Below are 13,188 nucleotides of genomic sequence, written 5' to 3'. Positions count from 1 at the left end.
CTTCCCAAAGTAACCATTCCCTTGGCATCCAAAATTAGTCTTGCATCCTTTTAAAACTTTTAAATCCTAAGACTTTGAGATATAATTTATATACAGTGACATGTACCCTTTAGAGTGTACAGTTCTTGAGTTTTCGTAAGCACATAGAGTTGTGTTTATCACCATCTCAGTCAAGATACAGAACAGTGCCATGACCCCCAATTCTCTTGTGTCCTTTGTGACCAACACTTCCCCCAACTCCAGTTCTTGGAACCTACTGATCTGTTTTCTTTCCCTATATTTTCACTTATTCTAGAATTTGGTATACATGAAAAGGTCCATTATTTGGGGGTGGGTAGAAAGGAAGGTCTGGTTTCTTTCACTCAAGGTAATGTTTATGAGACTCATCTAGGATGTGCATAGTAGTTCATTTTCATTGCTGCGTAAATAGGCCATAATTTATTTATATCATTGGATAAGTGTACCACAATGTATTTATCCGTTGTACTGTTGGTGGATTTTGGGTGGTTTCCACTTTGGAGCTGTTACAGATACTGCTGCTAGAAGCATTCTCCCACATGCCTTTTCACACTCACCGCATGCATCTCCTTAATGGCTTAATGATCCCAAAGACATGAGGATGTCCTCTTATCTTAGAATTTTCATTTTACCTTTCACACTTAGATCTATAACTGATCTGGGATGCATATTTGTATGTGACTTGGGGTAGGGGCTCACGCGTCTTTTTTTTCTTTTCTTTTTTTTATGGATATCCAGTTGAGCCCGCAGCGTTAACTGAAAACAAAAACAAAAACAAAAAAACTTCCTTTCCTCTTGTGCGGTCGTGTTTAAACTACCCGCGTAGTTTTATTTCTGGACTCTCCATTCTGTTTCAAGGTGTGTTTATCTTACTCCTCCCCTTTTCGTGCTTCTTTCTCAATATTTTTCTCCGTTATCCTTGACCCTCGGAATTTCTACCTAATTTTTAGGCTCCTGAGTTTACTCATGCTTGTATTCCAGCACCGGCCACGGTGCCTGGCGCAGCTAGAACTCAATCAACAGCTGTTGTGTGAATGGGGGTGACCTGGGGATCTTCCAGGGATGACGTGCACGTTTCTCAAGTGCCAGGTCTCAGCAGCCCCCTCCCCGCCTCCCTGCCCGGGGTCCCCTGCCCCCCGCCCGCGCCGCCGGCCGCCGGCCGCATGCCCGCCTGCCCGCCCAGGCGGCCTGGTTCGCTCCGGGAGGCGTGCGCGCGGGCGGAGCTCGTCGCTTCGCCCCGGGACGCCGCAGGCTCCGTAGCCGCTGCCTTCCGCCCCGCCTCCGCCTCTCCCCGCCCTGCGGAAGGGCGACCTCGCCGCCTGCCGCACTGGTGGCAGCGGCCCTGGCATGGACGCCCGGCTGGAGCAGGACACGGCGCGGTGGCTGCGGTGGGACAAGGTGAGCGGCCTGGGGAGCCTGGGAGCGGGAGGCGGCGCGGATCCTCCGCCTGCTCCTCCGGTGCCGGGCAGCCTTTCCTGCGGTGGGTGCCGGTGCCGGCGCTCCTTTCCCTCGCGCCTCCCCAGCTGCCCGGCCCGGGTCCCTCGGGTTGGAGAAGCCGGGCTGGGGTCTGGAAGTGAGGATGTGCAGATTGTGACCTGCGCCCTGAGGAAGCTCGGGCCACCCACGCGGGGGTGGCAGGTGACGCCCGCAGCATCCGAGCTCGGCTGGGGAGGTGAAACCCACCAGGTCCTTCTGACTGAAGGCGCAGTTTCAGCACATCCACACAAAGGAAGTAGAGTCACAAGACCTGCCACCTTCAGATTGCCCAAGGGGTGGGCGGCAGTGAGCAGGGGAGGGTGCTCGGCTCCAGGTCGCCCGGAGCAGGAGAGCAGGGCCACCAACACCTACTTGTAAGGTGGTTGGTGGCGGACGCTGTGTCCGGGCTTGACTCTAAGTGGGTATTTTAAAAGATGCCCTGGGAAGGCAAAGCGGGAGTTTCTCTACGGAATCCTTATGCGTGGGAGCTGGATGATAATACTGTAAAATGCCTAGGCAGCAAGTCAGGAAAAAAGTTGTTTTTCTCAGAAATTGTTTTTCTTATCACACACGGGAAGATGGAGGAAGCCGTAGCGGCCAGGCCTCCTTGGGTCCGGCGGGCAAGTGGCGGATTTGGAGTTTGTCCAGAAAAGCTGGTCCCGGGACAAATCCGGCCATCCGCTCGGGCGGGACTACAAGTTCCGGAGTAAGGAGAGTGATCCGGGACCGATCTGAACTCGGCCGACCCGGCGGGTGTGGGCTGACTGTGGCGCGCCCTCCCTGTCACTCAGACTCCGGGTTTGTCCTCAGCAGTCGGCTGTGCATCCGCACTGACCCACCTCGTTCCGTCCAACCAGCTCCTTCCTCCTGCCCCTGGGAACTTGGCAGAGCAGCATTCCCATCCACCTCTCCTAGGTGCTTGATAGGGCCTGCCTGGCTGCAGGCGTCTTCCTCAGGCCTCCGACCAGGCTGAGAAGATGAGAGGGAACCCGTTGGACACTGCACTCCTAGTATGTGTCCTGTGTGTGGCCACAGCACACCTAGGAGTCAGGGAGCCAGCTCCGGACATCACCCTCTTCACCCTTCCAGCTTGATTCTCGTTCTCGAGCCTTTCACTCCTTGCTTGTTCCTGTGGGCATGCTGTTTGTTTTCCCAGAAGATTCCTTTCTGCCCTCTTCTGCTGAACTTGTTTTTCATGTTGTTACTCATGTTTCCGGTCTGGACTTACACGGAACATATGCAGAGAGGCCTTCCCTGACTCCCAATAGTAAATTATGTCTCCCTAATACTCTCTCTCCAAACATCTTGTTTTTTCCCTTTATAGCTCTTGGTCATACTGCAATTGGTAAAAAAAAAACAAACCAAAACAAAACTTGTTTCTAGGTTTATTTGTTTAATGTCTGTCCCTGGGGCTGACTTCAAAGGCATGAGATCCGTTTGGTGGCACAGGACCCGTTTTCCTAGAAGGGCACAACATTGGGTTTAACGCTCAGCTGCCCTGTCTTGAAATTCTTAAAAGCTGTTGAACTAGAGGACCCACATTTTCATTTTGCACTGGGCCTCAGAAAATTATATAATCATTCCCGTGTTCACTCCATCACAAACTTCCATGGTTTATAGGGCCTGACACAGTGCTCTAGTCAGAGTAGATACCTAAAATATTTGATGAATTAATGAAGGAGATTGCAAGCCCGGTCAGCAGGGACCAGGTCTTCCTCTTTACCCTCTGGCCCCAGCACTTGAAATGTCCGCATACCCCTTACCGGATGTCAGTGGCAGTTCTTTTTCCTTTCCTGGAAAGACAGCCTTATAAGTCTTAAGGGAAGGAAAATGTTTCCACTGTAATATCTTAGTAACTTGGACTATGTAGAATTCTTTTAAAGTCATAGGTGGTAATGTACTTTTCCATAGAACTTTCCCTTTGAGGAATTAAAAGCCTAATTGCCACAATATGCTGTATCTCTATATAGAGAGGTAGTACCTCCCAGGCTACAAGCCAGGGGATATTATTCCTTGTTAGTTTTAAATTTCTACTACTCCTCTTGCTCTTTTCTCTCTGTTTCTTCTTTGGTTTGAAGCAGACACTAAGCAGAGAACTTGCTGCCAGCTAAAAGCGTGGCAGCCCTTGGTCCGATTCCTGCACGAGGGTGGTATCCTCTGCATTTCCAATCTGCCTTCATCCCGGTTTTTTCTCTGCTGTCAGCTTTGGTGATGCCCATGGCTGATTCGGATCTCTGCTGCCCTCTTAATCTTTTTTTTAAATCTCTGCCTCCTTAGGTTTCTTTCAGGCTATTTTGTTCTTTTATATATATCAAAGCCCAATTGGGATTATCCATACCTACACTGTGAATGAGAGAATCACCGGCTGTTTTTCTCATTCATTCAGCAAATATTTGTTGAACTTCTTTTATGTTCCAGATCTGAGCCCTTCCTTGAGGGAAACTGACGGTCTCATTGGTCAGGTTGTGCTCAGTGATAAGTTTATTGCTTTTAATCAAAAGGTGGGGCTTTCCTTGATTCTGTCAACCAGAGAAGAGGGATTTTAACTTGATTCCAAGGTGCAACAATGTAGAACTGTGGGCTTAATTCCAGAAAGCCAAGGTTTTATTGCAATAGCATCTCAAAGTTTAATTATGTGGCATTTATTGCCTGCATGTTCATCTAGTTGGATGATCCCTGTAAGATAAAATACTTTATTGGTTCTCAGAATTCTTAATGTAAAAGCCTGATATGAAATTAATATGTTTGTCCTAGTTCTTCATTCTTAACATTTTCTGTAGCTGTGATACAAAGAAAATAGGGCAATTTGAAATTAACTTAAATGATTCATATGAGTGTCTGTTTAAAGCAGTGATGTAGTAGAAATGTAATAGGTTAATGCTTATTACACAATTTAAGCCAGTCACTGACTCTTTGAGGCTTCCTCATCTATAAAATGGGGTTTTTGTTGTTTGCCAGCCTCTGGCAGTCTTTGCAAGATTCATATTTGATCAGGTATGTGAAGCATGGTACAAATTATAAAACATTACAAAAATAAGGTTTTTAATTTATATTGTATAATCTCATCACTTGGAAAATTTGAAGATGCTAGGGAAGAAAATATACTTTTTATTACAACAAAGTGCCAGGCAAAGATGTTTTATGTTAATTTAATATAAAGTACCTCAAAACCACCTTCTAAGGGAGGTTCTAGACTGTTCTCATTTTACAAATAAGGAAACTAAGAATTCAAGAAGCTAAATAATCTGCCGAGACGCATAGAGTTGGTAAGTGATGGTGTGACTGGGATCCCATTCTGGGTGTTAGATTCCAAAATATATATATTTATTCTGCTTATATGAAAGCCTACCTTGGTAAAGTAATAATATTTGGGAAAGAAAATAATACTCATATTATAAAGGAAAAAAAATGTTTCCTTCTACTCACAACACTCCAGACACAAAATGTGTGGGTTTTCCACACCAACCTATTTAACAGTTATCTGTGAATGCCAACTCGGTGTCCTACAATTGAAATCAGTTCTGACGCTAACTACCTGGAGTTGATGCAGATCCCCCAGCTTAAGGGCTCAGTTCCACAGGACTACCCCAACTTCAGATGCCAACTGAAAGTCCAGGTTGGCACCCGGACTTCTGATTAAACAGTGATAAATTAGAGGTTCTCGTGATCCCCTTTCTTGGATTTGATAATTTGGTAGAACATCTCAGAGAACCCAGGGAAACCTTTTCCTTACCATTACCACTTTTATTATAAAGTACACAACTCAGGAATAGCCAGATGGAAGAGATGCATAGGATAAGGCATGGGGAAAGTTTCCATGCCCTCTAGGAGGTCCACTCTCCCCGCATCTCCACATGTTCTTCAATCCAGAAGCTCTCAGAAACCCATTGTCTGGGGTTTTCTGGAGGCATCAGTTACCTAGTGATTGATTAAATCATTGGCCTTTGGTGACAGAACCTAATCTCCAGCTCTCTCCCCTTCCTGGAGGTCAGGGGGTGGGTCTGAAAGTTCCATCTCTCTAATCACCTGGTGGTTCCTCTGACAACCAGCCCCCCTTCCTCCTAGAGTCACTATGAGCATGAACTCAGGAGGGGTGAAAGGGGGTTATTAGGAATTACAGAAGATGCTCTTCTTACCCTGTCACTCAGGAAATCCTAAGCGTTTTAGAAGGTCTGTGCCAGGAACCAGGAATAAAAACTAAATATGTATTTCTTCCTATACCACAATATCATGCATTATAATGTTAAAAACCGTACCTCATATTTCAAATTTCAAAAGCATCAGAAATTTGAAAAGCCTATACATAAGCATAGGCTTTTCAAATATATTATATATATATATATATGTGTATATATATATGTATGTATGTATGTATCATTCTTATATAGGTTAGAATTGTTTGGAATTCTTCTATATTTCAGATATTCACTCTGTTATTCACCAGTATCTGGTGTGTACATTTCTATTTTGCAGAATCCTTTAACTTTGGAGTCTGTGAAACAACTAATTGCAGAAGGTAATAAAGAAGAACTACAGAAATGTTTTGGGGCTCGAATGGAGTTTGGGACAGCAGGTCTTCGAGCTGCTATGGGAGTGGGATTTTCACATATGAACGACTTGACCATCATCCAGACTACACAGGTACTACATTTTTATATTTCTCATTCTTAACATATCCCCAGTGTTAAAAGGTAAACAGAGGCATGTTAACAATTTTAAGAGTTTATTAGCAAAAAATCTATTCAGATTGGGTATTACAAAACTGGAAGTGAATAGGAACTCTCCTGACAAGAGCCTGGGGAGAGACATCTGTAGAAAAGAGGCAGAAGCCAGGTGGAAGCAAAGCAAGGAAATGAAGAGATTGGCTACAGGAGAAGAAGCTGTTAATGGGGGAAAGGCTAGTTGGCTGTTTGTGATTGGTTGTCCTTAGGTTTTGATTTCTTAACCTTAGGGCATTTATAGGCTTGGGTTTTGGTTTGCTAAAGTGGCTACTAAGGCATTCAAACCACCTCAGTCTAATGGCCTCGTTTAATTAATTTAACCACAGGCTGCTCCTGTATTTGACAGGCATAATTGTTTTCACTGCAGCCCGGTCTTGGGGGTTTACCTCATCATAGGGAGTCACACATTTGCTCCATAAAGCAAGGCTTAGGCAGCCGGTGAAGCAGCACTTGTTTCAAAACTCATGTAGGCATTCACTCATGCATTCATTTAACAGCCTTACTGAGTACCTACTATGTGCCAGGCTTTGGGGATATAATAATGACCGAAACAGACAGATTCCTTCATGGCACTGGCACGTTCATTCCAGTGCAGATCCACCAAGCTGACCTGCCTGTTATGGTCTGGTCATTTTTGTGTATGGTTGTACAGACTCAGGCATTGAAACTCCTTTCTAACCTCCAGAATAACCAAGAGCCAATTCTATTTAGTTTTAGTTTATAGTATAGGTGGAAATGATTGCCGAGTTCTGTTGCCTACATTTGTGAATGTTACTGTCAGAGTCTAGACCCAACTTTCAGAAACAGAGATGAAGTCTTTGACAAAACAGAAGAGTCACTGCCAAGTATCCGGAGTTCTGTTTATAAGGGGAATGAAGTAGAAAGATGATTCTGGTTCTTAAACTACTTAGACTTAATTCTGGAAAATCTGAGTAGTGATGATAATGTGTACCTTACATGTACCTCCCAGCCTAAAAGGCAGAGCTGAGCATATATTAGATAAAATCTAAAGGAAATCTTGAGAAGGGTATAGAACCTTGCCATGGGAACCACTGGCTACAAATTCCTGTTAAACAGTAGGGCTCCCTGAGATCTTTTTGGAGAGAAGACTTAGAATGGAGAAAGCCTGGGAATCCCATTCTGGTTGATGGGTAACATGGAATTGTGCTGCTGGATAAGGTCACCCTCTGCTCCGGTTACAAGGGCTGTGTAACAGGTCACCCAAAACGTACTGGTTTTAAACAATATTCACATTTATTTTGCTTACAAATTTGTTGGGTAGAACTCAGTAGGGAGAACTCATCTCTGCTGCGTTTCGTATCACCTGAGCTAGCTTGGAGGCTGGAATCATCTGAAGGCTGTTTCACTCACAGGTCTGCAGTTACTGCTGACTCTTGGCTAAGATTGTAGCTGGGGCTAGAACACCACATGTGGCCTGAGCTTCCTTACAACATGGTGCGTGGGTTCCAAGGGAGAGCATCCAGAGAGAGTGTGTGTGCCAACTGGAAGCTGTATTAACTTGTTATGATCTTAGCCTTGAAAGTCAAATAAATCTCTTACTTCTAGCATATTCTCATTGTTGAAAGTGAGTCAATAAGGCTACTCATATTCAAGGAGGGGGCACATAGATACCCACCTCTCAATGTAGGAACATCAATGTCAGGTTAGAGGTGCACATGGGATGGGATATATTGCCATGACCATCTTTGGAAAATCCAGTTGGTCATACCTCCTATTAGGCCTCATTGTTAGGGGACCCTAAGGAATTCTAGGTGAACCTGGAGCCTTTTCTCCTGTGTTCATCTACATCTGGTTTCTAGGGATGATTAAATCTATCCCCAGAAAGGTCCTAGGACCTCTTACACATCCTCTCCCCAAGGAGAATTGGTCTCTTCTGGGCAAAGACCTTGTGCTGAGAGTCCTACGCACTTAAGATGAATCGATTCTATAAAGGCCATCTGTGGGTAAAGTGAAGGTTCCTGGGTCCAGGATTCTCACCTGGCCCTGGTCAGCTAGCTCACTGCATACGTGTGGTCAATGCATCGTTATTGACTCTATATAAAGAGCCCTGGCATGTGCTCTGGGCAACACGGTGGCATGGCTGCAAGGCTGCAGGAGAGCAGAGCAGAGGCTGGAGTGCCTGCAGTGCCTGCAGTGATAAGGACAGAGACCCAGAGGAAGGCTGTGCAGGCAGAGGGGCCCAGAGGCAGAGACCGGCTTGCTGTGTGCAGACTCGCTCTGAGTGAATGTGGTTTTAATGACTGACCTGCCACTGGAAATAAAGTTGGGTATAAGCCTTTCACCCCAAGAACATTTTACTATCATTTCTTTGGTCAATTGAATCCAAAGTGAACTTGTTTGGGGCTGAAACCCCTTGGCAAGAGACCATCTTATTCAATCGGCCACCCCTTAGGGTAATTTCCTCCACAATTCCCACCACTCCAAAGTGATCATTTAGCCTACACTGAAGCACTTAAATAACAGACCACAATGTTAAGAGTTAAGACACTTTTATGGAAAAAAGGAAAGAGTATAGGTTTTGAAGGAAACTGATTAAACAACGCCCATAACAGTAAATGCATAAGACTAACTTGTGTGGGATTCTCAGCACTTCACAGGTTTGATTAAATGACTCATTTAACACTTAAAAACTGTCGTGAAAGTATTGTTATTCCTGTTTTACAGAAGAGGAAACAAGCACTGAGAGAGAAAGAAATTTATCATTTGCTTGTAGGTAGCAGAGTAGGTACAAAACCAGATTCTGTGTGCTTTTAACCCCCACATTGAACCACCTCTAACCAGACCTAGGCACAAATCCAGACTCTGCTACTCACATATCTGCACAAGCCTCCCTGCACCTTAGTTTTCCTGTCTTTAAAGTGGGTCTGTAAAGTGGGGTTCCTCAGCAAAGTTGATCTGGGGTCATAGATAATAGACACTAAGTATACAACACAGTACCTGATAAGTGTAGATAGACAAACAGAGCTGTTATTTTCTTACTGTTCAGTTTGTTTAGTTATGGTGGGATTTCCCCTCTCTCTGCTACAATGTTCTCTTGTGAAAGTAAAGAAAAGTTGAACAATTTGTGATACATGTATGATGTGCTTAAACATATACAACATACTCCTTTTATCCACGGGGTATATTTTAGGGATTTTGCCGATACCTGGAAAAGGAATTTGGTGACGTGAAGCAAAGAGGTGTCGTGATAAGCTTTGATGCTCGCGCTCATCCACCAAGTGGAGGCAGCAGCAAAAGGTATTTAAAGATGTTTAAAAAATATTTTTTTTGAGTGTATTTTATGGTTTTATTTTTTTATCAGCACATTGTCAGTTACACTAATGAACTATAAAAATGACGAGTATGTTCCATTTGCAACTTTCAAGAATTCTAGTTCTATGGGTTAAAATTATATAGGCAGTTTTGAATTTAATACCTATCTAAATGAAATAAAATTTTTTAAGTGGCAGTATTATTTCTCTCTTTCACTTTCTTACACTTACATAATTTTTTTCTTCCACCGTTTACAAGCCACATGAGCACCTTCACATACTTGAATGCGCATTTCAAGCCTCTTTCTTGTAACATTCCCAAAGCAGCCGGACTCCCATGTAGCTATAGGCTTATGGTGATGATGGTGGGGGTGGGGGTGTGCTAGTAATAGCAGCAATCATTTGAGTGCTGAAAATGAGTCAGGCACATAGTTATTTAGTCTTCAATCCTCACAACAACTTGTAAGTAATGTACTTTTACCTCTGTGCTCTAAGATTATAAAGTGAGCGAAGGAGACAGAATAAGCATACCAGTTATCTGCAAACTTTTTCTCTGTAAAGGAGAAGTAGTAAACATCTTAATACAACGTGGGCCATACAGCCTGTCACAACTACCAACTCTGCCATGGAGCATGAAACACGGAGCCATAGCCAATGGGCATGGCTTTTGTAAATAAAAGTATTTACAAAATGAGCTGTAGTTTGCCAGCCTCTACTCTTATTAATCATTTATGTGACCCTCTTTTTTACTTGAACACTTTTTCTTATTATGATGGATTTTTTTATCACTCCAGAGTATAAATATTAGTAATTTCTTAGATTGGAAGAATAAATATTTAATATTAATGAAAAGTCTACTACCTCTATAGTGATGGAAGTGTTCATAAAGTCCTAATCTTTGCCTATCAGTAGCTTCTCATCTTAGAGAGAGGCACTGATGGGAACATGTGTGGCTGTGAGGAAGGGAGTGTGGGCTGGGCAAAAGACCAGATGACATTAGACCCCAGGATCAACACAGGGTGACATAAAATTTTTGGTGTTCAGCTGCAGGCTCAAAAATTTGATTTTTGTCAACAGAGCAAGAGAGAAGATTGAGCTGTCAGGATAGATACACATGAACTACCTTCATTGGAGAGTGATGTAGTATAAACCAGGTTATCAGTTTGTCAGTTCTCAGTCAGTGAATTTACAATTAGAATGAGATGACAAGCCTGCTTTACTGCCCCCGGGGACAGGTCAAATCCTCCAGCCAAAGCATGCATAGTGCATATATACACAGCTACGTGTGCCTCTAGTTTCTCAAACTTCTTCAGATTAGGCTCACTACCCTGCTTCTAGTTGACACATCCTATAGATATGTTAACATTGTACAGGTATTTCCTCATCTGGCCTTGGAGCTGTATCATTTCCTTAAAGTGGGGCTGATGTTACTGATTCTGTTTGAGTTTATGGTTCAAGCAAGTCTCAGAGTTTGATGGTATGGAGTAGACCTCTATGTGCTCTCTATTGCCTACAACGTGCAAGACATTCAGAGGTTGTGTGAATTTTAAATCAGTACATGGTAAAACATTCGTGATGAGTAAATGGAATCTTCTTAAAGAGTTGGAAACTGTTGCAGTCTCAGTATTTTACCTAAGGAAATGTTTATTAGTTTCTTAATCTTCCAATTTTAAATAATTGGTGTTGAACATAGCAATAACTCAGGCCTATGCAGAGAACACAGTGACTCTTTCTTGTGCACATTTGTGACTTAGTTTGCTATCATACACATTTGCCCACTTTCACAAGGAGCCTTTAAGGTCTGGCTGAACACGCGATGAACATGAGGGTGAAAGTGACCTCAGTGTCTTCCAGTGAACATGTTTGGATATAATTCAGGCTTTTATTAAAATTGTTGTTACCTCAATATTTTTTACTTTCCCCTAGGTAGAGCCTCTTTTTTTTTTTTTTAATGCTGTCAAAATCATTTTTGTATCACTACTGATCCTAGGAATTTTAATGCTTGAGTTCTTAAAGTATAGAGATCTCCTCTTTGGCCCCAGCCAGCTCTCAGAGTAATGTTGCATAAAGCTAGTGCTCAAGAAATACTTGAAGACAGGGAAAATATATATCTGGTTGTTTAATCCTGTGAGAGTGTAATGTTCTTGGGAAGTAAACTGCTCAGTTACTGTGGTAAAGTATTTTACCGCAAGTATGAAGATGTGGTGCCGTGGTCTGTGTCCTCCCCTAAGCCAGTCACTGTGGAAGTTGAGAAACTGTCAGTGTAGGAGATATAAGTCTTCTTTTAAGAGCTGGAGCCAAGATGGACTTATGTCATATACATATATATGTCATATGCACACATACATATATATATAAAATCACATACCCACATACATATGCTAGTATGCTTTCCATTTCATATAAGACAACATCTAGTCACCTTCTAGTCTGCATGATGTATATAGGATTGCCACGGCTTTAGACTAGACTTCCTCAGCCACTTGTGTTGTCATGTGACTTCATAGTGGGCTGGATAATTCTCTGCTGTTGGGGACTGCACTGTAGGGCATTCGGCAGCACCCGTGGCCTCTAGTTGCCAATAGCACCTTGTCTCCACCCCACAGCGATAACCGAAAATGTCTCCAGACATTTCAGATATCCCATGGGGGCAAAACTGGCTGAGAACCACTGAGACAGAGTTGAAAGACTTCTATTCAGGCCTGGCTTGGCTGCTCTGTGGCTGATGGACATGGGACAAGTTGCCTAGTTTTTCCTGGCTTTAGTCCTATTTCTGTAAAACAAAGAAGTGGAATAAGGTGACTCCTCAGATTCCTCCAGCTTTAATGCTCTGTGCCAGTGGAAATACAATAAGCGTTTTCCATGATCTGGCTGCTATACTCAACCTAAGGAAGCTGTCAGTGTTCATTTCCTTCTTGACTGTCGCCCACTGTCCTAACCACTTTACTTTCCTTTTCTTCCCCAGATTTGCCCGGCTCGCTGCAACCACATTTATCACTCAGGGGATTCCTGTGTACCTCTTTTCTGGCATAACCCCCACCCCCTTTGTGGTAAGTAACCGTTTCCTTTTATGATACCCTATCACAGTATCAGTGATGGGACATGGCTGAATTTTAGTGTTTAGTGCTGTTGGGATTCGGGTGTTTGGAAGACAGAAGAGTTCCTTGGTGTTTGTCAGGCACTCTCTCTCCTCTTTGTGAATGTTTCCTCCCACATCCTTACAATATTTCTCTTTTATTCAACTTTTAATTAATCAGAATTGATTTTTTTTTAAGTGCAATTCTCCTTTTGTTAGCATTCAAAGGATGTTTTAGCTAGTCGGCACATCTTTGATTTGTTTGTACGTTATTTTTTTTCATTTGGTTTGTACTTTTTCCCAGCTAAACTTCTTGGGTATGAATCTGAATTCACCTCAAACCTCAAGTGGCTTACCATAAATATTTCTGACAAGTTGGTGCACCAGCTTTTTATACAAATGTTTCATTCTAAATATGCTCTTTGTCAGGATAGGAGGAATGGCTGGCATGTTTTAGTAAGATTTTTATCAAATCTTTAGTGTAGCAAAATTTTAAGAGAAGGACCATAGGCACTATGACAGCTGTTGCTTTAAAGTAAACAGAGCCTGTAAGAGTGGGGCCAGATGCTGAGAATATGTGTTTTTACAAATTAAACCAAAAACTTAATTCAAATGCAGTTACATC

General features: G+C 43.1%; 1 protein-coding gene across 1 annotated transcript in view; it reads left to right on the top strand.

Moving 5' to 3' along the window:
- Positions 1-1,259: 1,259 nt before the first annotated feature.
- Positions 1,260-13,188, top strand: part of PGM2 (phosphoglucomutase 2) — a 28,559-nt gene continuing 16,630 nt past the window's right edge. The window contains exons 1-4 of the mRNA XM_037002869.2: positions 1,260-1,416; positions 5,968-6,135; positions 9,367-9,473; positions 12,453-12,537. Of these exons, the coding sequence (XP_036858764.1) occupies positions 1,366-1,416; positions 5,968-6,135; positions 9,367-9,473; positions 12,453-12,537 (411 nt within the window). The 5' untranslated portion in view covers positions 1,260-1,365. The remainder of the gene's footprint in view (positions 1,417-5,967; positions 6,136-9,366; positions 9,474-12,452; positions 12,538-13,188) is intronic.

This window comes from Manis javanica, chromosome 5 (assembly GCF_040802235.1).
Source record: "Manis javanica isolate MJ-LG chromosome 5, MJ_LKY, whole genome shotgun sequence".
NCBI lineage: Eukaryota > Metazoa > Chordata > Mammalia > Pholidota > Manidae > Manis > Manis javanica.
The sequence above is the reverse complement of the archived record's forward strand: the minus strand, read 5'-3'. Positions and strand labels throughout refer to the sequence as shown.